The sequence below is a fragment of the Lagenorhynchus albirostris genome, chromosome 10 (assembly GCF_949774975.1).
Source record: "Lagenorhynchus albirostris chromosome 10, mLagAlb1.1, whole genome shotgun sequence".
NCBI lineage: Eukaryota > Metazoa > Chordata > Mammalia > Artiodactyla > Delphinidae > Lagenorhynchus > Lagenorhynchus albirostris.
The window spans coordinates 78,133,233-78,147,180 of NC_083104.1; the positions used below are offsets into that span (position 1 = coordinate 78,133,233).

At 38.4% G+C, this 13,948-nt stretch overlaps 1 protein-coding gene across 1 annotated transcript in view; it reads right to left on the reverse strand.

Annotated features, from left to right (window-relative positions):
* Positions 1-13,948, reverse strand: part of PKHD1 (PKHD1 ciliary IPT domain containing fibrocystin/polyductin) — a 433,598-nt gene that overhangs the window by 22,506 nt on the left and 397,144 nt on the right. The window contains exons 61-62 of the mRNA XM_060164227.1: positions 7,775-7,910; positions 6,492-6,579 (exon numbers count right to left, since the gene is read on the reverse strand). Of these exons, the coding sequence (XP_060020210.1) occupies positions 6,492-6,579; positions 7,775-7,910 (224 nt within the window). The remainder of the gene's footprint in view (positions 1-6,491; positions 6,580-7,774; positions 7,911-13,948) is intronic.

Consider the following 13,948-nt stretch of genomic DNA (forward strand, 5'->3'; position numbering starts at 1 on the left):
GAGACAAAAGAACATGAAGTTAAACTGCAGAACAAAAGATTTAGGCTAGACATATAGACCGGGTTTTGTTGTTGTTAATTTATTTTTCTGCAGGAAATACTTAGAATAAGTTAGGTAATTCATGCCAAATGGTTTTGCTTCCATTCTTTCTGAAGTTAAGGAGAAATATTTCATGATGGCTTCAAGAGATACTTTCAATCATTGAAATAGGGTGTTTGGTGATATGGGCATTCTACAAAGAAAATGACACCAGATTTTTTTCCTATTTCATGACACTCACACACACGCACAAAAACGTGTGCATATAAGATGACCTCAGCCCATTCATCATACGCTCTCATCGAATCTCCCAAAGAGAACAACGGTGAATATACTGATCCAGGGGAGTCAGTTGGCTTGAGCATGAGTTGGTGTTAATGGAGGAAAATAACAAACGGTTTCATGCCTCATTCATTTTGCATGATCCAATATGATTCTAAGCTAGACAGTGATGATATCCTTGGGATAACTGAGAGGAAACCAATGACGAATGGGGGGAGTATGTGTCAGGAGTGGGGCACAGTAAAGTATGGAGGCTGAGTAAGGTATAGTAGAGGAGTAGGTATGGGATACGATAAGGTATGGAGTGTGAGTAAGGAACTGGGTATGGGTAATGTATGCAGTATGGCAAGCTACATATTTTACAGGAGGCATGTGAATGAGCTTAGACTCAAAGCCAGGGTAGAGCAAGAAGTAACTGGAAGAGGGCAGACAGCAGAAGCAAGAAGAACTACAATCCTGCAGCCTGTGGAACAAAAACCACATTCACAGAAAGATAGACAAGATGAAAAGGCACAGGGCTATATACCAGATGAAGGAACAAGCTAAAACCCCAGAAAAACAACTAAATGAAGTGGAGACAACCTTCCAGAAAAAGGATTCAGAATAATGAGAGTGAAGATGATCCAGGACCTCGGAAAAAGAATGGAGGCAAAGATCAAGAAGATGCAAGAAGTGTTTAACAAAGACCTAGAAGAATTAAGGAACAAACAAACAGAGATGAACAATACAATAACTGAAATGAAAAATACACTAGAAGGAATCAATAGCAGAATAACTAAGGCAGAAGAACAGATAAGTGACCTGGAAGACAGAATAGTGGAATTCACTGCTGCTGAACAGAATAAAGAAAAAAGAATTAAAAGAAATGAAGACAGCCTAAAGACCTCTGGGACAACATTAAACACAACATTCACATTACAGGGGTCCTAGAAGGAGAAGAGAGAGAAAAACGACCCAAGAAAATAATTGAAGAGATTATAGTTGAAAACTTCCCTAACATGGGAAAGGAAATAGCCACCCAAGTCCAGGAAGTGCAAAGAGTCCCATACAGGAAAAACCCAAGGAGAAACACGCAGAGACATATAATAATCAAATTGGCAAAAATTAAAGACAAAGAAAAATTATTGAAAGCAGCAAGGGAAAAATGACAAATAATATACAAGGGAACTCCCATAAGGTTAACAGCTGATTTCTCAGCAGAAACTCTACAAGCCAGAAGGGAGTGGCATGATATACTTAAAGTGATGAAAGGGACGAACCTACAACCAAGATTACTCTATGCGGCAAGGATCTCATTCAGATTTGATGGAGAAATCAAAAGCTTTACAGAAAAGTAAAAGCTAAGAGAATTCAGCACCACCAAACCAGCTCTACAACAAAGGCTAAAGGAACTTCTCTAAGTGGAAAACACAAGAGAAGGAAAGGACCTACAATAACAAATCCAAAACAATTAAGAAAATGGTAATAGGAACATACATATTGATAATTACCTTAAACGTGAATGGATTAAATGCTCCAACCAAAAGACACAGGCTCGCTGAATGGATACAAAAACAAGACCCATATATATGCTGTCTACAAGAGACCCACTTCAGACCTAGAGACACATACAGACTGAAAGTGAGGGGATGGAAAAAGATATTCCATGCAAATGGAAATCAAAAGAAAGCTGGAGTAGCAATACTCATATCAGATAAAATAGACTTTAAAATAAAGAATGTTGCAAGAGACAAGGAAGGAGACTACATAATGATCAAGGGATCAATCCAAGAATAAGATATAACAATTGTATATATATATATATATACCCAACATAGGAGCACCTCAATACATAAGGCAACTGCTAACAGCTATAAAAGAAGAAATTGACAGTAACACAATAAAAGTAGGAGACTTTAACACCTCACTTGCACCATGGACAGACCATCCAAACAGAAAATTATAAGGAAACACAAGCTTTAAATGACACAATAGACCAGATAGATTTAATTGATACTTATGGGACATTACATTCCAAATCGGCAGATTACACTTTCTTCTCAAGTGTGCACGGAACCTTCTCCAGGATAGATCACATCTTGAGTCACAAGTCAAGCCTCGGTAAATATAAGAAAATTGAAATCATATCAAGCATCTTTTCTGACCACAGCACTATGAGATTAGAAATAAATTACAGGGGAAAAAATGTTAAAACACAAACATATGGAGGCTAAACAATATGTTACTAAAAAACCAAGAGATCACTGAAGAAATCAAAGAGGAAATAGAAAATACCTAGAGACAAATGACAATGAAAACACAATAATCCAAAACCTATGGGATGCAGCAAAAGCAGTTCTAAGAGGGGAGTTTATAGCAATACAAGCCTACCTCAAGAAACAAGAAAAATCTCAAATAAACAATCTAACCTTACACCTAAATGGACTAGAAAAGAAGAACAAACAAAACCAAAAGTTAGTAGAAGGAAAGAAATCATAACGATCAGAGCAGAAACAAATGAAATAGAAGCAAACAAAATAATAGCAAAGATCAATAAAACTGAAAGCTGATTCTTTGAGAAGATAAACAAAATTGATAAACCATTACCCAGACTCATCAAGAAAAAGAGGGAGAGGACTCAAATCAATAAAATTAGAAATGAAAAAGGAAAAGTTACAACAGACACTGCAGAAATACAAAGCATCCTAAGACACTACTACAAGCAACTCTATGCCAATAAAATGGACAACCTGAAAGAAACAGACAAATTCTTAGAAAGGGATAACTTTCCAAGTCTGAACCGGGAAAAAATAGAAAATACGAGCAGACCAATCACAAGTAATGAAATTGAAACTGATATTAAAAATCTTCCAACAAACAAAAGCCCAAGACCAGATGGCTTCACAGGCGAATTCTATCAAACATTTAGAGAAGAGCTGACACCCATCCTTCTCAAACTCTTCCAAAAAATTGCAGAGGGAGGAACACTCCCAAACTCATTCTATGAGGGCACCATCACCCCGATACCAAAACCAGACAAAGATACTACAAAGAAAGAAAATGGCAGACCAATATCACTGATGAATATAGATGCAGAAATGCTCAACAAAATACTAGCAAGCAGAATCCAACAATACATTAAAAGGATCATACACCATGATCAAGTGGGATTTATCCCAGGGATGCAAGGATTCCTCAATGTACACAGATCAATCAATGTGATAAACCATATTAACAAACTGAAGAATAAAAACCATATGATCATCTCAATAAGATGCAGAAAAAGCTTGTGACAAAATTCAACACCCATTTATGATAAAAACTCTCCAGAAAGTGGGCATAGAGGGAAACTACCTCAACATAATAAAGGCCATATACGACAAACCCACAGCAAACATCATTCTCAATGGTGAAAAACTGAAAGCATTTCCTCTAAGATCAGGAACAAGACAAGGACGTCCACCCTCGTCACTATTATTCAACATAGTTTTGGAAGTTTTAGCCACAGCAATCAGACAAGAAAAATAAAAGGAATCCAAATCGGAAAAGAAGAAGTAAAACTGTCACTGTTTGCAGATGACATGATACTATACATAGAGAATCCCAAAAATGCCATTGGAAAACTACTAGAGCTAATCAATGAATTTGGTAAAGTTTCAGGATACAAAATTAATGCACAGAAATCTCTTGCATTCCTATACATTAACAACAAAAATCAGAAAGCGAAATTACGGAAACAATCCCATTCACTACTGCAACAAAAAGAAAAAAATATCTAGGAATAAACCTACCTAAGGAGACAAAAGACCTGTATGCAGAAAACTATAAGACACTGATGAAAGAAATCAAAGATAACACAAACAGATGCAGAGATATACCATGTTCTTTGATTGGAAGAATCAACATTGTGAAAATGACTACACTACCCAAAGTAATCTATAGATTCAATGCAATCCCTATCAAATTACCAATGGCATTTTTTACAGAACTAGAACAAAAAATCTTAAAATTTGTATGGAAACACAAAAGACACCAAATAGCCAAAGCAATCTTGAGGGGAAAAAATAGAGCTGGAGGAATCAGATTCCCTGACTTCAGACTATACTACAAAGCTAGAGTAATCAAGACAACATGGTACTAGCACAAAAACAGAAATATAGATCAATGGAATAGGAAAAAAAGCCCAGAGATAAACCCATGCACTTATGGTCAACTAATCTATGACAAAGGAGGCAAGGATATACAATGGAGAAAAGACAGCATCTTCAATAAGTGATGCTGGGAAAATTGGACAGCTACACATAAAAGAATGAAATTAGAACACTCCCTAACACCATACACAAAAATAAACTCAAAATGGATTAAAGACCTAAATGTAAGACTGGACACTACAAAACCCTTAGAGGAAAACATAGGAAGAACACTCTTTGACATATATCACAGCAAGATCTTTTTTGACCCACTGCCTAGGTTAATGGAAATAAAAACAAAAATAAACAAATGGGACCTAATGAAACTTAAAAGCTTTTGCACAGCAACGGAAACCATAAACAAGACAAAAAGACAACCCTCAGAATGGGAGAAATTATTTGCAAACAAAGCAACTGATAAAGTATTAATCTCCAGAATTTACAAGCAGCTCATGCAGCTCAGTATCAAAAAAACAAACAACCCAATAGAAAAATGGGCAGAAGACCTAAATAGATATTTCTCCAAAGAAGACATACAGATGGCCAAGAGGCACGTGAAAACCTGCTCAACATCACTAATTATTAGAAATGCAAATCAAAACTACAGTGAGGTATCACCTCACACCAGTTAGAATGGGCTACATCAGAAAATCTACAAACAAGAAATGCTGGAAAGGGTGTGGAGAAAATGGAACCCTCTTGCTGGTAGGAATGTAAATTGATTCAGCCACTATGGAGAACAGCATGGAGATTTCTTTAAAAACTAAAAATAGAATTACCATATGACCCAGCAATCCCACTACTGGGCATATACCCTGAGAAAACCATAATTCAAAAAGACACATGCACCCCAATGTTCATTGCAGCACTATCTACAATAGCCAGGAAGCAACCTAAATGCCCATCGACAGAAGTATGGATAAAGATGTGGTACATATATACAGTGGAATATTACTCAGCCATAAAAAGGAACGAAATTGGGTCATTTGTAGAGATGTGGATGGACCTAGAGACTGCCAAACAGAGTGAAGTAAGTCAGAAAGAGAAAAACAAATATCGTATATTAACGCATATATGTGGAATCTAGAAAAATGGTACAGATGAACCGGTTTGCAAGGCAGAAATAGAGACACAGATGTAGAGAACAAATGTATAAACACCAAGGGGGAATCGTGGGAAGCGGTGGTGGTGGGATGAATTGGGAGGTTGGGATTGACATATATACACTAATATGTATAAACTAGATAGCTAATAAGAACCTGCTGTATAAAAAAATAAATAAATAAAACTAAAAAAAAAAAAGTTCTGAAATACGTTGCAGCATAGATGAATCTTGAGGACATTATGCTAGGTGAAATCAACCAGTCACAGAAGGACTAACACTGTATGATTTCATGTATATAAAGTATCTAAAATAGTAAAACTTATAGAAGCAAAGAACAGAATGGTGGTTTTTGATTTTCATATGCACAACTCCAGAAAAGTAAATGAAGCTAGCAGTGGTACTGGGACTGAACAGGAAGGTAACGGAGGACCAAGAAAGCTGGAGAGGAGAAAATGAGCTCTCAGGGCCTGTTCTGGGCCAGGCGCTTTGCATTTGCCATCACATTTATTCTTTATAACATTGAGAGCCAGTGTTTGTTTCCCCATAGAAACCACATTGTACCTATGACTTGATACTGTACCAGAGAATCATCTGTACATGATTAGGGGGCCATGACCTTTTCCTTACACCATACTGAAGATACAGGTATGACAATAATACTCCTCACCATGTTGGCAGGGGTGGGGGTAGGTGTGCAGATGGTTTGTTAAACATTTCCTGCCAACCTAATGTTCCCTTTTGCAGACACTGGCGTTGTAGACTGGTGGTGAAGGGGATTTCTTCCAAACTAACAAAGATACTGAGTATTAGCGGCTTTTGTTATAGATTCCCAATGGTAGCAAACATTTCTGTGCAGATGCAATTATAGCAGGTCTCCGAATGTCACAGGTACCTACCTCTCAGCATGGAATCTGATGTCCCTTCCAGAGAAACAGAAATGACCCAAGGCTCTGATGGGGGCCCCAACGACTCTACTCTCCGATTCTGGAAACAGGAAAAAAGGGGAAAAGTTGGACTCAGAAGAGAATTTTGTGAAGTTATCTGAAAAAGAAGAGGATTCACACAGAATCTTTTATAAAGCACACAATAAACAAAGGAAAAAAATAATAAATAAATATTTTCTTTCTCAGGTTAAGAAGAATATATGAAATTAGCTTACTGAGCAGAGAGAAGGGAGATTATTGCAAGAAAAGTTGGGGCAGGGCAGTGAAGAGGAGAAAGGAAAGTTAAGTTTACAGAAAAGGAGAGTGGCACGGTGTGCTGAGGGTTAATAAGGAAGGAAAGATTAAGACGACAAAGCAGGAGAGAGTTGGGTGAGTGCCAGGCTAGAGCAGAAGTGTGGACCTCAGGCCCATGGCCTTCAGCCCTCTGTAAGCACGTCAGGGGAGGCATTTCTAAAGTCAAGAGTGGAAAGCTGATTTGAGTATCATATTTCACTTTTTCCCCCTTGATATTAGTAAATATAGACAAGATAAAATAGAATCAGAGGGCACGGACACTGAAATTAGAATTAAGCACAGAAGCCTCTTGTTGATGCTGTACTTAACCACATACAGGAGAAATCATTTAAAATAACATAGAACTATAATGCAGATGTGATGGCATAAATTCCTTCATTAGCATATGAAATGATTTCTTCAGATATAGATCCAACACTTGGAGAAGGCGAGATTTCTGAGAAGATACATGAGACCTGCTGTAAGAATGTGCTTGAGGAGGGCTTCCCTCGTGGTGCAGTGGTTGAGAGTCTGCCTGCCGATGCAGGGACATGGGTTCGTGCCCCGGTCCGGGAAGATCCCACATGCCACGGAGCGGCTGGGCCCGTGAGCCATGGCCGCTGAACCTGCGCGTCCGGAGCCTGTGCTCCGCAACGGGAGAGGCCACAGCAGTGAGAGGCCCGCGTACCGCAAAAAAAAAAAAGAATTGGCTTGAGGAGAAAAAGTATCAGAATTCTATTTTTACCCTTGATCAAATTCTGGACACTTATAGAAAGTGGAAGGAAAGCAGGCTGTGAAATGGAAGGAAAATAATGAAAGTAGTTAGATGTTCTAAGTGCACCAAATGTCACAGGGTGGGCACTGTGACATGTGTATCTTGAAGATGATGCAATGTGAAACATGTGCCAGATACAACATGGTACCCGGCTCTGAATAAAGATTGTTACCTGTGCGCAAGGTACCTGCTTATCCAGAAGGACGAGCTGTGGTTGTACTGTAAGTTCTTTTCCCACTTCTCCATCTGAAGGCTGGACTAGGACTGAAAGACCATAGGGCCGAATATATATCAAGTTCCCAGTTTCGAAATTGCTTGTATTTCTGGCACATGTTAAAAAAGAAAAGAATACATGCCTAAGACTACAGGTATCATATCACTGCAGTAGCTTTTTTCCATAACACGTTATTACCAGTGAGAAGATTTGCATTTGCCTTTGTTTCTAGAAACTGAATAATACACTGTATAGCAAACATGACCTTATAACTAAAGAATAATTATATATTTACTTTATATGTTTGCTTTGCCATAGGAAAGAATGCACACTGGTTGGGGCGGGGGGGTGGGGGAGGTGGGAGGAGAACATACTATGAACTTAGATTTTTATCACAATTTGTTAATATCAGCTCCAAAAAAGCCTTAGTGAGGCAACTTATCAGACTAAAATATTTAGAAGGTGGGGATGTGTTCTAAGTATGCTAGTAAACCAGCTCTCCCCCAAGAGGTGTTAGTGTTTTCCAATTTCCACAGTATAAATACATTCACCATGGCTAATTCTGTGGTACCAAGATGACGTCACCGAAAAGAACTGGAAAGAGATGCCTGGGAGCAACCTCCCACACCACTGTTTCACATGGAATAGCTCATTTAATCTCACAACCACCCTTTCATGTTCATTGTCTCCACAGGATGTTTGCACTAAATAGAATCGACAACTGTGGAATTCATTGATTAACTGATTTCAGTTGCATGAAGTCCTTAGGGAGAATAATACTTATTTATAATTAATATATGCTGAGCACTTACACCCTGTACCAAGTACTATTCTATGCTTTCCACCTATAAACTCATTGCATCTTTAAAGTGACACTATGACATAGGTACTCTTATTTGCACATGAAGAAACCGAGGTCCAAAAAGGCTTAAGTATTTTTCCAAAGGTCTTACCAAGAGTAAGTGTATGACCAAGGTCCAGAGCTATACTGTTTTTATCTCTTTTGAGCACATTAATTGCTGATGTGACTTAGCAATAAAATGGAATAATTATAAAATAAAATAGTTACATAATTCATGATACCTCAAAACATCTTTTTACCGGAGCTTTGGTATTTTTGAAGACCCAAGGCAGCTCTATTAAATGAATATTCTGGGTTATACACCTATTGTCCCATTAAGCCTATTGTGTATTACACATCAGAGGCATGCAATAGAGTTTTAGCAATTAAATGGATATATATGGACACCATATATCACACATATTACCCTAATATAGGGTAATAGATTACCGTCAAAACACCCTAGGTCAGGTCTAACAAGGCTTTGAGTTTTTTTTTAAAATAGTATCCTACCCAGCCCTCAATTAAATGCTTGTGAGTCAACTACTTGATCCCCTAATCTTTTTTTTTTTTCTTATGTGAGGAGAAAAGGATATTTATTTTAACTGAGAGTGTATGTGAGGTAAAGGTGACAATTAGTCCTAAGAAGAGGAAACAGTGCAAGAACAAATACAGAGGATCACAAACTATGAAGTTTCTGTAGGGAGCAATTTCCCTCTCCCCTGAGAATCCTGGAAAATGGGGGATGGGGCATGTGTGGTCCTACGAATCCCTTTTGGTCATTTACCAGCTAAGGCCCTGACCTCTGCTAGAATCACTCACTGGGAATTCCACACACACTAGTCTGATCATCATTTATTAGTTTGCTTAGCCTGAATGAGTAAGGCTCCTTTTTATTTAAAGAAAAAATTGAAATCATATTTTAAAACCTCATGTTATTCATTGCATCCTCTGTGGCTCCTAGGTTACTGGAAAATTCTAACATTGTTATCAGGTGCTATTTCTCCACTGGCCTATTTCTTTTTTTTTTTTTTTTTTTGCGGTATGCGGGCCTCTCACTGCTGTGGCCTCTCCCGTTGCGGAGCACAGGCTCCAGATGCGCAGGCTCAGTGGCCATGGCTCACGGGCCCAGCCGCTCCGTGGCATGTGGGATCTTCCCGGACCGGGGCACGAACCCATGTCCCCTGCATTGGCAGGCAGACTCCCAATCACTGTGCCACCAGGGAAGTGGCCTATTTCTTAAAAGCTTTCTGATGCAGGACAGGATGCAGGCTGGCCGTGTAGGTTAAAGAAACCAAAAGACTCCATCCAAGGTCCTGACATAAGCACGTTGATGTCTAGAGACGAAGGGATGGGAACCAACTACCTGAACACTTGCTAAAAGGCCCGTCCCTGACACACTTTAAAGTTTATTGTGAGCAAACATCTCTGATTAAATGTAAACAGCATCCCACTGGAGGTCAGAGACTTGCTGCTACAGCATATCCCAAGGTAATACCACTTTAAACTCCACATAAACTCGTAGGCAGTTTCTAACCTAAAACCTGACCGTAGGTGGTACAGTTTTTTACGATATGTTATAATAGTGCAATAAATCTGTTAGCTTAAAATCGAATCTCCGTGGCCTTTTAGAGAAATCATCATTAAATGCAGGGTCTTGTTAATGATGCCATCGAAGTGAAATTGTTTAATCTGCTAAGGGGGTGAAAGGTCACCAAATGAATTTTTTATAATACATCAACTTGACACGCAATAGGGAAAACTGTAATAGATAAAAGCAAAGGAAAAGGGCACTGTCTTCTTCTGATAGGTCAATAGCAGCCAAGAGAGTCACTCATCCACTTTCCTTTCACGATGGGGCTCCTTTTGCATTTAATATGGACACCCAATTAATACCTCAGCACCACAGACAACCTCATTTTAGGTGACTTATAGCAATTTCTCCCCCTTCCCTGAAATGAAAGTGATCACAATACATCATAGCATTGTGCGAATTAACGTTAATTGATTCAAGTTACCAAGCAATGATGGGCCACTTATATAACCTAGGCGTTATTGGGTGCTAGAAGGGATGGAGGGAAGATTAGATTCCAGTGTCCGTTGCTGTGACGACGGGAATCACCTGACACCTTGTTAGACAGTTGTAAGGTTCTATTGCTGGCCCCAGTGGGGTCGTCAGTAAACCGGAGTGATGTCCAAACATCATTATCCGCTGCTCCGATATTAAAGCAAAGGGATTAGCAACTTATTGCAAGCAACCTGGATTTGTCATTGTGCTGTCGTTATCCAATTTCCAACCGCTAATGTGACTGTAGCCTGCAGGCAGAAGGACCTACAGCCAAACTTTAAAAAATGGGGGAGGAAAGTTCCCTCCAATCCTCCCAGTTTAACCACTATTTCACAGCTTCCAATAGCCAGCCAGGTATGTGGAAGAATTTTTTTTTTCCTTCAGTGCTTGAGTGCTAGCAAAAGAGAAAGACCAAGAAAATACAGAAATGTCTGAGTTCAGAGATCACTACTATTCACTCCAACTCTTGCTTTTTAATCTGCCCGATCTGAAATGCTTCCCCTACAGAGGAGGGGATTGTTTCTATCTGCATGGCAAACTGAGCAAACAAATAAATAAATCATCTTGATGAAGGCTAGCTCTGGGCAGTGAGGTGAGGGTGGGGCGTTTGGAGATACTTCCTCACTTCCTCTTCAGCCTTGGCCTCCTCAAAGTTACTAAGTCAGGTTCCTATAAAAGAGCTCCATGTTTTGATTAAATTTTTTAGGGTATGCCGTGAGGGAACTTAAATTTCAGAAGAGTTTGCGAGATTCTGTACCCTGGAAGAAGAAAGCAAGTTCTCCACTCGGTTCAGTTTAACAAACAAATGTTAACCCTTCCACCATGTACAAATATTGTTTTAGGCACTATGAGATAGGCAAAGATAAATACAACACCATAACCTCGGTCCCTCAGGAATGTTCTTCCACAGAGTCCGTAAGGCAAGAATGACTTTCCTGGCTATCTTTCAGAGCTGACACATACCATTTTATTTATATTTCATAGTCCTAATGCTCCCTGTTAAACCTAGCCAAATGCCCTTAGCTGCCATCAACTCCTAAGAGAGAAAAAAATGTCTTATGATCTCATGGTTTCTTTCTGGCACCATAGCATAGTGATTCCAAACTTCGCACATTACAAGCATCCAATACATGTTCCTATAGGAACACTATGACCAATCAGTACCCACCATGCACTTCCTCTGTTCTTAGGTCATTAAAATGCCTCTAGAAAGCCGCCACCTATCTTGGACTGGCCAACTTCAAGTTCTGATACACTCTTGAACTGGTGCACTTACTGCTGTGCTCTAATACTTGTTATTAAACTCTTATGGTTCTTTGGAATTTTTCATTTCAAACTGAGATTTGAGGAACTACAGGCGTAGGTGGCACTGTGCCATGAGAATATAAAGACACAAAATAAACATGGCACAACCTCCAACAAGGTCAACTCAGAGGTCAAAACCTAAGTATTTTAGTCAGAAAATTGTTCAAAATAATATTTTATAATAAATCTAGCATGAATATCTTATCTGGGATAATGTAAATTCTGAATACATTTTTTAAGATCATACACAAATATTCAAAATTTCCTGTTTGTGATGGAGTCCCCTAGCAGTCATAGTCTAACCAGGAAAAGAGAAATCACTCAAGATCTATGGAAGAGATTTGTTACAGGATATTGGTTGCACAGGAGTATTAGAATAGCAGAGAAGTCAAACCGGTTACATTTCACTATTTGCAACATGTATTTAATGATCACTTATGGTGCATGACACTGCTTAGGTACTCTTGGGAGTATAATAGTAAATTGAAGCCTTGACCAACAAATGAATATTATAAAGATAAAAATACACTAATTTTATGAAAAACTAGATTAATGGTTAAGCAGGTTCATATTGAATTAATGATTTCCTTGTAATAGATATAGAATAATGAGATTTAATATACTATATTCTTATTAGACAGTTGTGTAAATGTTTGTTTTCCCTATCTATTAATTTTTAAATCTCTAGATTTTCATATGAGCCATACAATTTTTTGGACATAATAACTGTTCAATTAATGTTTGGGAAATAAAAAACATTCAAATGTAAGTTTTCATGAGTCTTTATTATATTTAGCTACAACTTCACCACCCGTACACATAAATCTTAAATTGATTGTAAGGTAGTACGGTTCCGGTTCAATTTCAGAATTAGAACTACATGTGCATGTGGGTGGAAAACTACTGGATGCAGATAAGTCAACAGCAATAATGGATTAGAATTTTCCTCCTGTTTATAAGGAAGAGAGAAGGGAAAATGTAAACTGTAGAAGTAGAATCAAAGATTTAGTGGTCTGGGGCCATTTAGTATAAGAACAAGGGTCCCTAAGGGCATCACTGCAGTAACAGAGCTGTGAAATAAATGATAGCTTTAATGATGACATGAATCATCAATAAAAATATGAAAGGTCTACATTATTTTCCATTTAATAAGGCTGGATAATATCTATTTCTTTTTAGTTTAAGAGATGAAGTCTTTTTTAAAATGTAGTGATAAAATAAACAATTTTTAATTAAATGGAAAGTTTACTTATGCAGAGCATCTCATTTTCCCGCAAAGCCACATATATAAAATACCATTATGATAATTTTGCCATCCACCTAACTCAACAAAGCAGTGAATTTGTATTGTAGTGAAAAAAAAGAAATGGTGCAAAAACACTCTTTAATGGCAAAGCTGTGGTTTTGCCAGGAGGGAGGAAAGAGACAGGCTAGCAGTACGGGAATCCCTTCCCGGATGAATATTCTGCCAGTCTTGAGAAGAGCATCCTTCAGTGTTGACAGAAAGACCCTGTCCTTGCATACTCCAAATAGCTGTTCCCTAGAAAGCAGGTGCCCAAGGGGCAGGGAGAGATTGCACAAGAGAAGATGTTAAATGAGCCTGAATGTCACCAAAAGACTCATGTCACCAATTGTCTCTCCTAGTTTTCTTCTCTATTCCAAGTCAGCTTGATAGGGTGTGCCTTATACACAGTGAGGAAACTTAAAAAGCTACTAATGTGAAGGGTGCAAAAACACACAGGTGTATACCGCCACAGAGCCATGCTCACATTCCCTATAACTGTTTTTAGGGTCCAAGGTTCATGGCAACGTCAGAAACGAAGAGTTTTATGTGAGATAGCATATTAGTTTTCTATGGCTGTGAAACAAATCTCCACACACTCAGTGGCTTAAAATATCACAAATCTATGATCTTCAGGTTGTGGGTCAAGAG